We start from the raw sequence: 16,139 nt of genomic DNA, 5'->3' as shown, positions 1-16,139 counted from the left end.
AGACCTGATTGGGAAACTTGTTCCCAGATTAATGAGCGAAAACATGTAACCGTGCAGCCATTGTGTGGGACCATATGACAAGGCAGATTAACAATAATGCTACCACCTAACTTTCTCAAAGTTACCAGGGAATAAATAGCATGCGGCCGAACATCTAAAAAGGAAGAATTATAAATTACTCTCCTCAACTGTAGCGAAAGTCTGGATAACCCCTTAAACTATCGTTTGGTTCATTTTATACCCCAAACTATGCCATTTAGTTCAAATTACCCTCTAATATAATTTGCCTTTTTCATTCCTCCATGCATAGGTGGACTTTTAAGTTGGAATTTTACAAGATAATAGTACACACTATAGCGCATGTTAGAAAAAATATATCATAATTTTTTATTATTATTTTCATAGGTTAGGATATTTAATAATAAATTAACTATTGGAATTCAAAATTATATGAAAACTAATGGGGAAAATTATAATTTTTTTTGTAAATATGCATTGTGATGTCCACCAGTACCCTGCATAATTTGAAATTAAATTTCAACTTGTGTATGGAGAAACAAAAAATATAAATTGTATTATGGGTAAAATAAACTAAACAATATAGTTTAAGGGGTAAATTGAACCAAGTTATAGTTTAGGGGGTTATCCATACTTTGGCTATAGTTGAGGGGAGTAAATTGAACTTTTTTTCCTTAAAAAGAAACACACTATTTTAGAAAACAAGTACAAATTCAGACCCCTGCCTCTACAAACTGCTCCATTAGGGATAGTACATTCAAGTTGTCTGATAGGTGGTCTCATGCAATGGCACATAATGTTAAGATGACTTAACAAACAACCCCTACAATATATTGTCTTTTCAATTGGCTAGTAGTACCATATTCTTAATTTATATAATGAAAAAGGAAATATTATGAGTATCATGAAAACAACTTTACAATGGTGAGGAATCGGTCTCATAATCTTTGATTTTAGCTTATGAGGCGGTTGTTTCCCGAAACAACTGCTTTGTTCTCTCTGCACCTCCTCTCTCCTCTACATCACAAAAATCCTAAGTGGAACTCCATAAGACAAACTATGAGACTGCTAACGTGTAGCAATTTACTCATCTAAGACTGTCAAGCGAATCTTGAAATTGACCAAGCTAATTACCAGAAACGCGCTACTGTCAATAGACACATCATCCACTACTACACGGAGTTAGTCGAAAATGAGAACGCTCTTGCTGAATCAGAGATTTGAAGCTAGATGAACAGGTTCAACTCTAGATATATTTTTTTGAGATTACGCAGCACAACGCACACTCACCACTAAGGCAATGCGCAAGGGCTATGTGCCTGCTAATTTAGAATTTTAGATGAATCTTCAAAATACTTACGCAATTTGGCTATTTCAATCCATTGCAAATGCGATTATGTGGTTGATGGTTACTAATAATCAATCAGTGGAGTATCGATCACGATGTTGTTTGGGTCATGGTTTGTGCTTTTTTCGATTCGTCTCATAGACCTGCTTAAAATATTTGTCAATCATATCGTGATTACTTTTTAGATTTGGCATGTTAAATAAATGTTGGTTTGACAGGCTTCTCGCTGTGGTATCATTCGTGTCAACTGTGGTTACATTTGGTGACAACTAGCAAAAGTAGCACGGACCCCTACTCGGTGGGGGCGAGCAATTAATTGTGTTAAATAAGTACGACCTCACCTTTGTCACTTCATAAATACTGGAGACGGTCAAATGAGATCTCTACAAGCTTCGAGCTTTATATATATATTCTTTGTGCTAACCTTGATTTGGCCTTACAAAAGCTCCCCACCGATTTACCAAACTCTCAGAAACAAGCATCTCCGGCGACGAGATGTCGCACACCGTTAGCGTGGCGCCCCTCGACAATCGCGGCATGGAGGTGGAGGCTGGCGCCGCCGGTGTCCATGTCCGAAGTCGCTCATCAGAGGCAGAGCCATCCAAGCCGCTGGTTGACGACGACGGCCGGCCGCGGCGCACCGGCACGCTGTGGACGGCCATCGCGCACATCATCACGGCGGTCATCGGCTCCGGGGTGCTCTCGCTGGCGTGGGGCATCGCGCAGCTGGGCTGGGCGGCAGGCCCTGCCGTGATGGTGCTCTTCGCCGCCGTCATCTACTACACCTCCACCCTCCTCACCGAGTGTTACCGCTCCGGCGACCGCGTGTTCGGCCGGCGCAACCGCACCTACATCGACGCCGTGCGCGCCACGCTGGGCGAGTCCAAGGAGAGGCTCTGCTGCACCATCCAGCTCTCCAACCTTTTCGGCATCGGCATCGGCGTCTCCATCGCGGCGTCCGTCAGCATGCAGTATGTTGCATTGTAAACCAAGATCGCACTACTCCATTACAACGGCGATAACGAGTAGTTTTGTCAATTGTAACACGAGCAGGGCGATTAGGAGGGCGGGCTGCTTCCACTACAGAGGGCACGATGACCCGTGCCACGCCTCCACCAGCCCGTACATCGCCATCTTCGGCGTCATGCAGGTCGTCTTCTCGCAGATCCCCGACCTAGACAAGGTATGGTGGCTCTCAATTGTCGCCGCCATCATGTCCTTCAGCTCCTCCACCATCGGCGTCTCCCTTGGCGTCGCGGAGATCGTAAGTAATTAAGTCGATACTTGGTAATTATTAATTAACCTGTTAAGTGCTGACATTCTCAAGGATTTCAGCGAACAGAGGGCTAAGGGGCAGCCTCGCCGGCGTCATCAGCACCGGCGCCACCAGGGTGACCCTGTCCCTGATGCAGAAGGTCTGGCGCAACCTGCAGGCCTTTGGAAACATCGCGTTCGCTTACGGTTTCTCTATCATTCTGCTCGAAATCCAGGCACGTCACCAGCCGTGACAGCTGATTCCTTATTGCCATTATTTGGCTGTTGCTTACTCCAACTGTAATAATACGTCCGTGCCTGCTGTCTTCTTCCTTTCAGGACACGATAAAGTCGCCGCCGCCGTCGGAGGCTGTGGTGATGAAGAAGGCGACGGCGGTGAGCGTGGCGGTGACCACCGTGATCTACCTGCTGTGCGGGTGCGTGGGGTACGCGGCCTTCGGCAGCGCGGCCCCCGACAACATGCTCACGGGCTTCGGCTTCTACGAACCCTTCTGGCTGCTGGACGCGGCGAACGCCTTCGTCGTCGTGCACCTGGTGGGCACCTACCAGGTCATGACCCAGCCGGTCTTCGCCTACGTCGAGGCCCGGGCATCCGCCGCGTGGCCCGGCAGCGCGCTGGTCCGCGAGACGGACGTCAGGCTGCTGGGCCGGACCATGGCGTTCTCTGTGAGCCCGATCCGGCTGGCTTGGCGCACGGCGTACGTGTGCGTGACCACGGCGGTGGCGACGCTGCTGCCGTTCTTCGGCTCCGTGGTGGGGTTCATCGGGGCCGTCTCCTTCTGGCCGCTCACCGTCTACTTCCCCGTGGAGATGTACATCGCGCACCGCGGGGTGGCACGGGGAAGCACGCGGTGGCTGCTCCTGCAAGCGCTCAGTGCTGGGTGCCTCGTCGTGTCCGTCGCGGCTGCGGCTGGGTCGATCGCCGGCGTCGTGGAAGAGCTCAAGGCGCACAACCCGTTCTGCTGGTCGTGCTGACCGAACAACTCACTGAGCGACCTGAATCCTCACCGCAAGAATATATATATCCTAGTATGTTTTAGCCTTCTTGTGGTTGAGACTATCCGAACTGCTGGCAAGTAGATAGAGGAGAAGCGACGGGCTGCACCAAGAAATATTATGAGAGAGACAAGTGGGTCAATTATTAACCTTGTTCTTAGCAATTCGCTGGGACAGTGCTGCAGCTCTCCGAAAAATTGGCACAGACAATGCTGCCTCTTTGTCACAATCAATCATAATTAGCGATCCATTTCTAATTCTCTAGTACTGCATTTATTAAAAAAAGAATTATCCTTTCTAGAAATCTAACTGCACAAATCAGCTGATGATTAATTTTAATTAATTTTCTGAGTTGCGTACTTACTCCCTCCAAATTGGTAAGGAAAGTCGTTTCGGACATCGACACGGTCTCCAAAAATAACTTTGACCATTATCTTTTTGCTATAAAAAATTTATATAATCAATATATATTTTTACCAAACTATATTTTAATATGAATCTATTTACATAGCTTTCATATTTTCAAACTCCACCAAAAAATATTATTTATAATCAAAGTTTAAGATATTTGATTTAAGATAAACTTAAAACAACTTTTTTTACAAATATGGCCCCCGGCCTGAGTCCAACTGCTATGGGGCGGGAGGAGGCCGAGAGGGACCTTTAGTTCGGGTTAGCAGCTCCAACCGCCAGATATATCTATCTCTTATATCTCTGACACCCACCATGATGATGGCCAGGCGTTAGACTAGAGTAAGCCTCAAAGCTAAGCACACCAAATTGATGTTGGTACTTAAAAGCTAAGCTAAACAAGGTAATATAACTTGAGGGAGCATAAGAAATGGTATGACATACTATCAAGATAGCAAGATAACCATGAATAAACTCTATATTAAGCGCAAAGTACAGACAAGTAGAATACAAAGCCATGCCAAGAGCCGAAAATCGCTCAGCAATCCCGAGGATGATATGAAATTGAATCGGTAGAAGTTCGAGCTGGAACTGAGTCATTCCCAGTTGAGCAACAGCAAGATGGTATTCCTTAAAGGCCTGAAGAGCTTCGTGTAAATTTGGTGCAGCTCCATCAAAGGCACAGGTATTCCTTGTAATAACACAAGGATAAAAGTTTTGGTTCAACCTCCCAAACAGCTAATCGATGCTTTTTTATTATTCAGGCTCATGTTTATGATCATTCCGTAATGGCATGAACTATGACCAATAACAATATAGTAAAGGCGATGATCTCTTATTGTAGTATTATATGGATTATCCTAGGAGTTAGAGACTTCAAATCCACTCTTGTTAGAGAAAGAGTGACATTACGAACCGCTCTTGTTACAACAAGCAATTAAGAACAATAAATAAGTCAGATGGAAGCGTGTAAATTCATACTTGAGTAGTAAAATGAAAAGAAATGCACCAGTCCGTTAATTTTGATTTACTGTGACGGTTAAATACAGGGGAGATGAGACTAAAGAAGACGTCAATAATGGTGAAAAAAGAAATGCACCAGTCCGTTAATTTTGATTTACTGTGACGGTCAAATACGGAGAAGATGAGACTAAAGAAGATGTCAATAATGGTGAAAAAAGAAATGCACCAGTCCGTTAATTTTGATTTACTGTGACGGTTAAATACGGAGAAGATGAGACTAAAAAAATAAAAAATAGAAAAATATAATTTCACCAGTCGGGAATCGAAACCGGGTTTGTACCGTGGCAGGGTACTATTCTACCACTAGACCACTAGTGCAGTTACGTTTAAATTGAATATGTTTAAACTTTTTAAAATTAGGAAGCGAGTTGACAATAGAATTGCTTGGCGCTAGACCTGATCATCCATTATCCATTTTCGTTGCCATCTTAGGCTGTCCGCACTCGTCATATTTTATATTCATCCTCTAAAAAGAATATTTCTGTCTGGTCATCGATATTCTCTACTCTATATCAGTTTCTTCCGCACTCGTCGTACTCTAAACATCAGTCCCAGGAGGCTGATGACACATTCATTACATCAGATGGTACATCACCGTACAACTCTACGCGGTAATGGGCAGTGAAGCGCCACTATCGCGAGGATTACAACTAAAACCCACACAACTACATTAACTACGAAGAGGGGGTCATCAGAGTCTTGCGCCATGCGGAACCTCCTGCGGGTGACCCTAATCCACAGGCAAGGTTGGGTGCAGGACGATACCCCTACTCAGCGTCGTCGGGAACGAAGTCTGGATCTTCCTTTGTAAAAATTAAGAATGGGGTGAGTACAAACGTACTCAGCAAGTCCAACCACACCCACGGAGGGGGTATAAACAGAATATAATGCACAGGGTAATTCAAGGATAAGGTCAAGGTTTACTTTGCGGAAAGCTAGATTTTATGCATGGGTTCATTTGAAAGAAAGTATTTCCAAAACCAGTTTTTGAGTAACACATGGTGTTGATCCACACAGGATCCAGGTTTTAAACTACTACCGGACTCCTCATCCGCCGTAGCACACGGCACAACTGCCAGACATGTTTCCAAAAACAATTCACGCCAACCCATCCCACAATAAACACTAGTTATGTGACCACACCGTAACTCGCCCAGTACCGTGGGCACGGCTATTCGAATAGATTTTAACTCTGCAGAGGTGTGCAACTTTACCCACAAGCGGGGTACCACAGCTCGAACACCGTAGTGTCGGTGTAGATCCTAACAAAGCCATTACCCACCTTAGTTAGACCTGGCTAGCCATCATGGGATCCACCAAGGGGTCATTGACCTATCACAAAGGTTGTAACCGGGGCATAAGTCACACAGAGCTAATCACTTCTCCTTGATCACCCGTTACTCTTATCTCTCCTGATGGCTACCAGAGTAACTAGTGGGGTTTATACTAAGCCGTTGCCCATTCAACGGTCGAGTGATTTGCACGATAGTGGAGTTAGGTGAGATGACACACCAACTCGGTCCTTAGTGGTGACAAGATGTATATCTCCCCTCCTTGCTCTGCCGCACAGGTACGAGCACACCGATCGGCAAATCACACAGAAATGCCATCCATCCCATCTAAACTCATCTTTCGAAATTCCACATTTTTTCCCTCCCCACACACTCGCACATTTTCCTTTTATAAAACAAATTGTGTTTAAGGTCCTAAGCGCTCTAGCAGCGATTAATGTCCAAACAAATCACATTCAGACATTAATCTAGGTGGTCAAGGAATGGTTATAATAAATCAAGGAGGTGGCTATCCAACCATATTTTTAGCAGGCAAAACATATGCAATTTTATAAAATAGGCCAATAGGTTGTGTTTATAAAAACTAGGACAAAAGCAAGCATCAAAGGATGGGATTGAACTTGCCGTCTTCAAAGCCTTCCGGGAGGTCCTGGTCGAAGTATTGTCCTTCGGGCTCGGGGTCGCGGAACTGGTCGTCGTTCGCTTGCTCGCAGTACTGCTCATCGACGGGCTCTCCTTCGTTCACACCGTGATCTACGACATATTCAAACAAGCACACAATCAAGAAAAGAAATAAAAGCTTTATCGTTGAGCTCGATTCGGAAACAAATAAGGTATGGAGATAGAAGTAATATTTTAGGGAGGTTTCCTAATGGCATGGCCAAAACTATGTTAGGTTTGGCGTGGTAAAGTTTCAGATCGATCGAAGATTGTTTGGCGCATGAAATGATAGGTTACAGAGAGGTTTAGGGGTTAAACCAGGAGTCAGGGACCTGTTTGTAATTAGTTCTGAGATAACAGGGACTTGGTTGGAATTTTAGCGAACATCGGGGTCACACTGGAAAAGTGTAGGGTATAATTGAAATTGTGCTTTTATGGTGGAAGGGTTTATTTGCGAATATAATAAAGGGCAGGGATTCATTTGCAAAAAGGTAAAAGAGTGGAAGGGCTCTTTATAGAATAGAGGAAAGGGAAGGGGGTTTTGGGCAAAATGGCCCTTCTTTAACCTCCCTCCCGTTTCCACTCCCGTGAAACAGAGGAGAGGGGGTCTGGGGCGCCGGCGGTGGCCGATTCAGGCGTCCCAGGTCATGGCGGCGGCCTGGAGGAGGGGAAAGAGAGAGAGGGTGACGAGGAGAAGTGATTCCCCCTCTCGATTCAGGTGGTGGTGGCCTGGAGGGGCAGCGCCAAGGCGGAGGGCGGCGACCGGCTCTGGCCGGAGCGACGGCAACGCTGCGGGGCTTGGCGGCGACCAGAGCTAGGGGCAATGCGGAGAGGAGGCCGAGGGGGTTCCCATCCCCTACCCACCTCGGGCAGGAGCAGCCTGTAGAGGCGCACCCACGATAGACGGCGGAGGCGAGTAGAGCAGCTTGCGGTGGCGGCGCTCGGGGTCTTGGGGAGAGCTGCGCGGTGGTGGAGGTGGTTTGTGGTGCTCGGAGGCGAGGCAGGGGTCTCTTTATAGCCGAGGGAAGGCTGTGGAGCGGGCGGGGCAGGTGGTGGCGGCCGGCGAGCGGCGCGACGAGCCTTAATGGCGTTCGGCCACATTCCCGTGTCGCGGAGCGGCGTGTCGGCGGCGAGGCCGGCCCAGGGAGATGGAATGGCTCGGGCAGGCGTGGGCGGCGGCAGTAGCGAGCACAGGGAGGTGGCAGTGGTGGCGTGGGGCTCGGCGTGCAGGGCGGCGCTGTTGCTAGGCGACGGGCGGCGCGGCGAGAGCACGTGGGAGCAGAGCCTAGAGTGTGTGGGCGGGCCCGGGAGCAGGGGCGAGCGGGACCGGGGGCGGCCGGCGTCGAGCCGCAAGCGGCGAGCGGCGCTCGTCGTGTGGCACGGGCGTGCGCGCGGGCGAGCGGGTGTGGTGTGCGCGGGTCGGCGCGTCGGGGTGCGGCGCTCGAGCGTGGCGAGGAGCAGAACCGGCGCTGGGCAGGCGGCCGCGACGTGGCACGGGTGTCGCGGCTCGGTGCGCCGAGCGCCGCGTGTGCGCGTGAGCGTGCGCACGGGCAGGCCGGGATGGCGCACGCACACAGGGGCGGGGAGCGGCCAGCGGCGTGCGCGAGCGTGGTCGGGCGGCGTGGTCCAAGCGGTGCTCGGGAGCAGAGGAAGGAGAGAGGAGAAGGGAGGAGGGAGGAGAAAAGAAAAAGGAATGGAAAAGAAAAACGGAAAAAGGGAAAATGGAAAAATGAAAAAGAAAAAGGGAAAAAGAGAGAAAAGAGAGAGAGGGAGAGATTCGCGCCGGCGCTGATCACAGCGACGACCACGGGGCCGGTCGGCCACGCTCAGCGGTCGCGTGCGCGCGCGGACGAGACCCTAGGGAAAGGGGTCGGGGGTTGGAAAACGGACGTTTGGAACAGAGAAATATTTCGGGAATTAAGGTTCAGGGTTTTAAGGTTAACTGAGCTCAGCGAGTGATTTATTTGTTAAATTTTCCGGGATGTCACACCCACGCATCATCCTCCCTTCTCTTTTTTATTCACCAGCGCTCTCCCTCTCTCCCCGGTCTCTCTCCCTCTCCTACCTCTCTCTCCCCTACCTCTGCTTCTTCGGCTCCCCTGCTCCACCGGCCGTCATCTCCTCGGGCCGGATCCGGCGGGCGCCGGCCGGCGCGGGATCCGGCCTGCGCGGGCTCCAACCGGCACGGGATCCACCCGGCGCGTGCCCCGGCCAGGCGGGATCCGCCCGACACGTGCTCCGGCCGGCCAGGCGTGCGAGCCTAGGGGGCCAGGGCGGACACAGATCTTTGCGCCACCCTGCTCGCCACTGCCCCCGCCTCCCCTCCCCCCTTTTGCCGTCCGCATACCTCTGCTGCCACCGCCGCACCGGAGGCCCAAATCTGCGTGGTGGCCGGCCCTCCTCCTCCCCGGTCCCGCGTGCCGGCCGTCCCCGCGCCGGCCATCCTCCTCCCCGCCGGCGGTCCGCGGGCTAGGGGCTGCCCCGGTGGTGGAGGCTGCGCGGGGCATAGGCCGCGGCGGTGGAGGCCGCGCGGAGCAGAGGCCGCGGCGAGGCTGGGAAGGGGCAGCTCGTGGTCGGGGCGGGCGGCGCAGAGGCCGCGGTGAGGCTGAGCGGCAGCGGGGGCGGCGAGGCTGGGCGGGAGCGGCTCGCGGCCGGGGCGGGCGGCGCAGGGGCCGTGGCGAGGCTGGGCGGCAGCGGCGGCGGCCACGGCGCAACCCTTCCTCCTCGCTCCCTCGCCACGGCAGTCGTGGCAGCTGCGGCGCTAGGGCTGCGGTGGCGGTGGCGGCCCGCGCGAGGTGCGAGGGGCGGCGGCGGCACGCGTCCTCTGCGACGGCGGAGCTGCGGTGCGGGGGCGGCGGCACGGAGCAGCAGAGTGGCGGCGGAGGTCTGCGTGGGCGGCAGGGTGGAGCGCGGCGGTCGGCCGGCCGGAGCTCCAATGGTGTCGGCATCGGGTCTGCATCCGGCAAGGCGCGCGGCGGCGGCGGGCCTCCCTCCGGCGTCTCTCTCTCTCCGGCGGTTGGGACGGCACGGGAAGGACAAAGAGGGCCCACGCACGAGGCAATGGCGTATCGTCCATACCGCACTGGAAATGGCATGCGGGAGGCGGTCCGGGAAGATAGCGTTTGCATTTACCATGCCTGCTGCAGCTCATTTTTACGGCAAATGAAACTACAGGGCGGGATAGCGGATGCTATCCCGTACCCAGTGCAGACAGCCTTAGCCCTCTATCTCTATGCAACTAGTTAGAAATGCGGAATGAACGAAGGTTACACCTAATTCAATATCATGAGGTAGGGAGCAACAATAGGGTGCTTTCTTAACCATGGTAAATTGGGTTGGGTAATTCTCTCTTTTATTTTTAGTTGGTGCGCTCATCAATCAAGTCAAGAAGGGTAAAGATGGATGGAAAATGCTTGTCAAGCTCGGTTCTTTAAAGAATAGCACCCTCATCATCCTAGTGAAAAGCGTATTGGGATTCTCTAGTTGTGGTGGTATAGTGCTGTTATTAGTGATTTGGAGGGTGCCTCCCGTGGGCATGCCTGCTACGCTTGAGGAAATGACCCTGCGATGTATGCAACCTACATTCTAAAACCGTTTCTAGTGATTTAGAATGACTAGTAAAATTTGGTCTCTGGCTCTAGGTAATGAAATGTGAAGTAGTCATTCTAAAACCATTCCAATTCAATTTTTCACCAAATTTATGTTACTGTTGCAGGAACCCCTCTTTCGTCTGAACTTCCTCATTGTTGACCAAGCCTCTAATCATCACGTAATTACCGTATATTGACGAACGTACTTTGAAAGGTCAGATATATTTTCGTAGAACTAAGTCCAGGACTCTCCCATGTGGTCGAGCTTTTTTCTATTCCAGTTTTTACTAGTAACGCGGACTAAGTTGTGTATGCCTGAGGACTAAATACGGCCAATATGCGACACATTGGCAGCCAAAGAGAGTATTTATTACACTACGGGAGACCGCCAGCCTTTTGCACACGGTAAAACCTTTGCCGTGTGTTGCACACGGCAAACGGCACATGGCAAATAGGCGTCAGCAAAGAGGTCCTTTGACATGTGTCATTTATCAGGCACACGGCAAAGAGTTTGTCGAGTGTTAAAAAGTACTCGGCAAAGAATTTTTCAGAAAACTAATTTTAAAATAGGAAACAAAAAAATAATCAGGGGAGGACCCCACCGGCCAACCACACACCCGCTCCGCCAAAGTCGAAAGTTGCAGTATTTTTCGCGCACTACGCAGCCAACAGGATTCGAACCCACAACCTGAACCTCACGTGTAACCTTTTCTACCACTGCACCACACACTCATTTGTGTCTAAACTTCATTTTCCTTATCCACATATTATACTAAATCGAATGTAAGTTGCTTGTTTGAGGCCCAAAACGAATTCAAATTAAAAAATTGTCAACTACAAAAATTCATAACTTTTCGAGATCTACAACTTTTATTTTGGTAGTTTCTCCTTCCGAGATTGTTTACGAAATTTGAAATTAACTTTGTCGTGTGCAAAATCTAGATCACACTGCAAAGCATGGTTGTTTGCCGTGTGTCTTGATCTGGCACACGGCAAACCCTTGCTTTGGCGTGTGTCTTTGATCTGGCACACAGCAAATTGTGTTCGAAATATTTTTTTACTTTCAATTTTTGTACCATTCAATTTGTTCCACTATTTCATGTTCGCATAACCTTGTCACAATTTTTACCTTCCCAAAGTGAGTCAACAATTCATGTTTTATGATTTTATGCACAAAAATATATAATATTTCATGTTTTTCAAGCTCGAATTCCAATTATATTGTTTAATTGTAAAAAAATTTAAAATTATCAAACGACTTTGAAAAATAACCAAAATTTTACATGAAACAATTTAAATTGTCTATTGGCTACAGAAAAAATTTCGAAGTCAAACACAAATTCGATCGTAACTTTCACTCCAAACCTAACCGCATCTTTCTCAACTCTCTGATTCTTCTTCACAGATGTTTCCATTTGTAAGCATCGTACGTGACAAAAATTCGAAATCCACTCAAATTTTTACCATAGCCTCCACATATGATATCATGAGATATTGACAAATCTCATAATTTTTATAATTTATTTGATTTTTTTATAATTTTAAAATCATTCGGACACACGTTCATGGTCGTGTTTTCTGCACAGGATGTTTAAAATTTCTTTTCATTTGATGTGTAAGACCTCAAACTAGGTTAAATAACATGAGTATCATTTTTCACTCATTTTATTCTATTATTTGATTCAATTGTTGTCAAATTTGACTTTATTAAAAAATTGCTTGAAATGCAATTAATTTGTTAAATATAACAAATAAATACAAAAATATACTAAATTTTAATATAGAGTACCACATGTTGTATGTGAAGAGTAGAAAAAGTTTTGAGGTGATAAGACAAAAAAAACTATTACTTTGCCGTGTGCCAAAATAAAACACACGGTGACATTGCCGTGTGTCACGAAAAAAAACAAACGGCAAACTATTTCTTTGCCGTGTGCCAAAAAAAAAGCACACGGCAAAGCATGTCTCCACCGCGTGTTATATCTTTGCCGTGTGTGTAGGGTTGAGATGGCGGACTAGAGGGGGTGAATAGTCCTTTCTAAAACTTAAAATGTTGCTGGCTATTCGAAACAAATGCGATATTCAAACTAATCGGGCTAGCCAAGACTACACCCCCTCTATCTATTACTTGCACTTTACAAAAAGGTTCTAATTGAGCAACTAAAGTACCGGACTAGGTTGAGCTCACCTACACAATTCTAATTTGTAAGGTCACACAAACCTATGCAACTAATACTCAAACAACCGGGGAGCTCCTACAATACTAGTATGCAAAGAGCACAAAGCCTAAGCACAACTAGAACTTACTCAACTAGCAAAGCAACACAAGCTAAACTAAAGACCTTAAATTACTTAGCTACACAAACTAAGCAAAGTGACTAATAAGGCTACTAAAACCAATTAGTCACGCAAGGGAGCTACTTCTAAGCTACACAAGCAATGAAGGAAACTAGCAAGCTAAACAAACTAACTAATTATAAGAGCAACTACACAAGCACAATATGAGTAGTAAATACAAACTTGTGTATGTAACCGGTACCACCGGTTTTGCAAATCCGGTGCCACCGGTTTTGCCTGGGCAGAGAACTCCCAAACTGAAAAGAGAGGCTAGAGAGCTCCGAATTAGGCCAAACTTGAAGATGATGATTGAATTTACTTCCTCGGATATATCTCCAAGTTCCTGTACTTAAAACACAAGCACCACTATATCGAGCAACTTCACCACAACCGTAAATTATGCACAAAGAAAATCAAACCATTGGGGAGACACAAGATTTTATCTCGAGATTCACTTGGTTGCCACCAAGCTAGACCCCGTTGAGACAAGCTCCATGGTTGCCGTCGATCCTCTTGCTAGTGGTGACCCTCAAGTCACACTCTCTCACGTGGAGTGCTCACACCGAGCTCTAGCACATGATCCGGCCGGACCATTTGTTGCTCTTCAAGTCTCGCTCAACTAGAGTTGCTCTTCGCGGCTCCTACGGGGTGAGCACAATACCCCTGACAATCATGGTCCCGGAGCCTTGCACAATCTTCTTGCAAGCTTCATAGAGACACCACCACCACCAAGCCGTCTAGGAGGTGGCAACCTCCAAGAGTAACAAGCACCACAAGCTTGCAACTTGATCACCTAGTGCCAAACTCTTGCAATCTCTTAATGCAACGCACTAGAATCACTCACTCGCAATCGGATCACACACTTTGCAAGCATGAGTTAGAGACTATCTAGCACTCTCCAAGCGTGGACACTAAGTCCCCAGGGTGCCAAGGCCCTCAAAATGGCCGGCCACTACCTCTATTTACAGTGGGAGGCCAAAAACTAGCCGTTACCAAACAGAGTTTTCCCGGACTGTCCGCCTCGCAGAAACCGGACGGTCCGCCATTCAAACCCAACAGTTAGAAATGCAATGACTACATGTCAGAGTCGACCGTTAGAACCCCGGGCAGACCATCCACCACCTAGGGGCGAACTGTCCGCCGTTCAAAACCCCAAACTCCCAAAAACGAAAATGTTTCTGACAAAAACTGGAAGTGACTTGCGGACTATCCGCCGTACAACTTGGGACAACACCCAAAGTCCAGAATGGTTCTATTCGAGTTCAAACCAGAAACCGGCGGACCGTTCGCCCCCCACTAGCGGACCGTCTGCAGGTCTATTTCCAGCAAAACCGACCATCGGTAAAACACTCATAACTTTTAACTTCGTCAACCAAATTAGGTGATCTTGGACTCTATGGAAAGCTTATTTAGATGACTACGCAACCCAACTGAATAAATGATCCAAAACAAAATGGATCAACCCAGAAATTCATTCCAAGATCCAACCCATAGTTAGGAGCACAACAAAAACCTTTTTTCCAAAGCATGCCAACTCCAATGTGATCTCCATCGGGATGATCAAAACCTTTAAGCCTTAGTTAGCATTTTCAAATCATTTTTGAATAACTTTCAACGCTGCTCGATTCTAGCAATGTATGCAAAGCTAGGTCGCTCAAGTGGCACTAGATGACCGATAAGCAAATAAGTTTGCCCCTCTTGAAAGTACGGCCATCTATCCTAATAAATCCGGTCAAGCACTTTTCTACTCAACCTCAAACCGGTGAAATGAAATGTCCTAGGTTATACCTTTGTCTTGCGCATTTCCATTTCATCTCCATTTTTATCTCCATCCTCCAATTTTTTATGTAACCAATGCACCAACACAATCATGAATGATATGATCCACTCCATATCATCACATGACATCTTTGGTCCATCAATCTTGACCTTGCTCGTTCTTCGCCGTCGCCTGGGTCCATCGGTGCCAAGTCTTGCTCAAGCTTCACCACCTCGCGGTTCGTTGCTTCAAAGCCTTAACTTACCCTTCACCATTGCAGCAGTCCATCAAACCAAGCCTTGTCCTGATCTTCTTCACCTTGGTCACATGACTCCATATCATGTATCATATGCAATGAGCTCCTTCTCATCATCACCTGTGGACTAATCACCTGTGTATCTCCATATACCATATTATTAGTCCACCTAATGTTGTCACTCAATTATGGTGTTTTAAATAGCGGGCTATAGCGGAAATTTAGCGGCGCTATAGCGGTTTCAGAGAGACACCGCTTCAGGATTTAGCGGGCTATAGCGCGCTATAGCGGGATTTAGCGGGCTATAGCGGACAATAGCTGTATTTTTAGAAGCTAACGCTAAATCTTATAGCCCACTATTTAAAACACTGCTCAATTACCAAAACCAAACAAGGACCTTTCAGTGTGCCCGATAGAAAGCACATGGCAAACAACTAGGCACACGGCAAAGAGCTGGATTCCAGTAGTGTTAGAAAACTAGGCATTTTACGGTATATTTTAATTCCAAGAATTAACATTTTAATCATAAAAAAAGTAGTGATCTTGTGACAACATGATACGTGCTTGTGTTCATGGTATCTACTAACTAACACGAACTGAAAGATAAACCATAGAAGGTTTAGATACTCCCTCCTTCACTTTTAAGGTAGAGTATAACATGGCACTGTCTTCCAAATAACAATTTGTCCATTCATTTATCATATATTATATCACTGATGGTTATAAACTTATAATCATGGTCATATATTTGATTACAAATAAAAATAATTTGACCAATAATTTGCTAACTTTGCATTATAAAAATAAAAAATTAATAGTCAAATTATTGGTTAAATATAGAAAAGTTTGAATCTTGATATGCGTGTGTGCCTTATAAAAGTAGAAAGAGGAAGTAGTACCCCGAAGCGGGACCGGTGCTGGGGCACTGGGTGCGCCGTTACCAAGACTAGATATTGTGTCGGTCTGGGCTGTTTGATGTAGCCGAGATAGGTTGATGCAATTCAGATGGTCGTCGGGAAGTAGTTGGGACGATCTTGATGTTCACTTGGGGAACATAGCTACATACATCTTGAAGTAGTCGTATGTGTGAGGAGGACTACTAGGAGGTAGTTGTACGGCTTGAGGATGAAGGTCACCGGGAAGTAGTCATTCACAGCGAGCAGCCACATAGATG

At 47.5% G+C, this 16,139-nt stretch overlaps 1 protein-coding gene across 1 annotated transcript; it reads left to right on the top strand.

Annotated features, from left to right (window-relative positions):
* Positions 1–1,861: 1,861 nt before the first annotated feature.
* Positions 1,862–3,616, top strand: LOC120678096 (amino acid permease 3-like). Its single transcript, XM_039959259.1, has 4 exons — positions 1,862–2,337; positions 2,420–2,634; positions 2,702–2,856; positions 2,960–3,616. Exons 1-4 carry the CDS (start codon positions 1,862–1,864, stop codon positions 3,614–3,616), a joined length of 1,503 nt encoding a protein of 500 aa, XP_039815193.1.
* Positions 3,617–16,139: the final 12,523 nt, after the last annotated feature.

The sequence above is a fragment of the Panicum virgatum genome, chromosome 6N, assembly GCF_016808335.1.
Source record: "Panicum virgatum strain AP13 chromosome 6N, P.virgatum_v5, whole genome shotgun sequence".
In the NCBI taxonomy this organism is placed as follows: domain Eukaryota; kingdom Viridiplantae; phylum Streptophyta; class Magnoliopsida; order Poales; family Poaceae; genus Panicum; species Panicum virgatum.
Note: the sequence above shows the minus strand (reverse complement) of the source record. Positions and strands in the feature narration are given on the sequence as shown.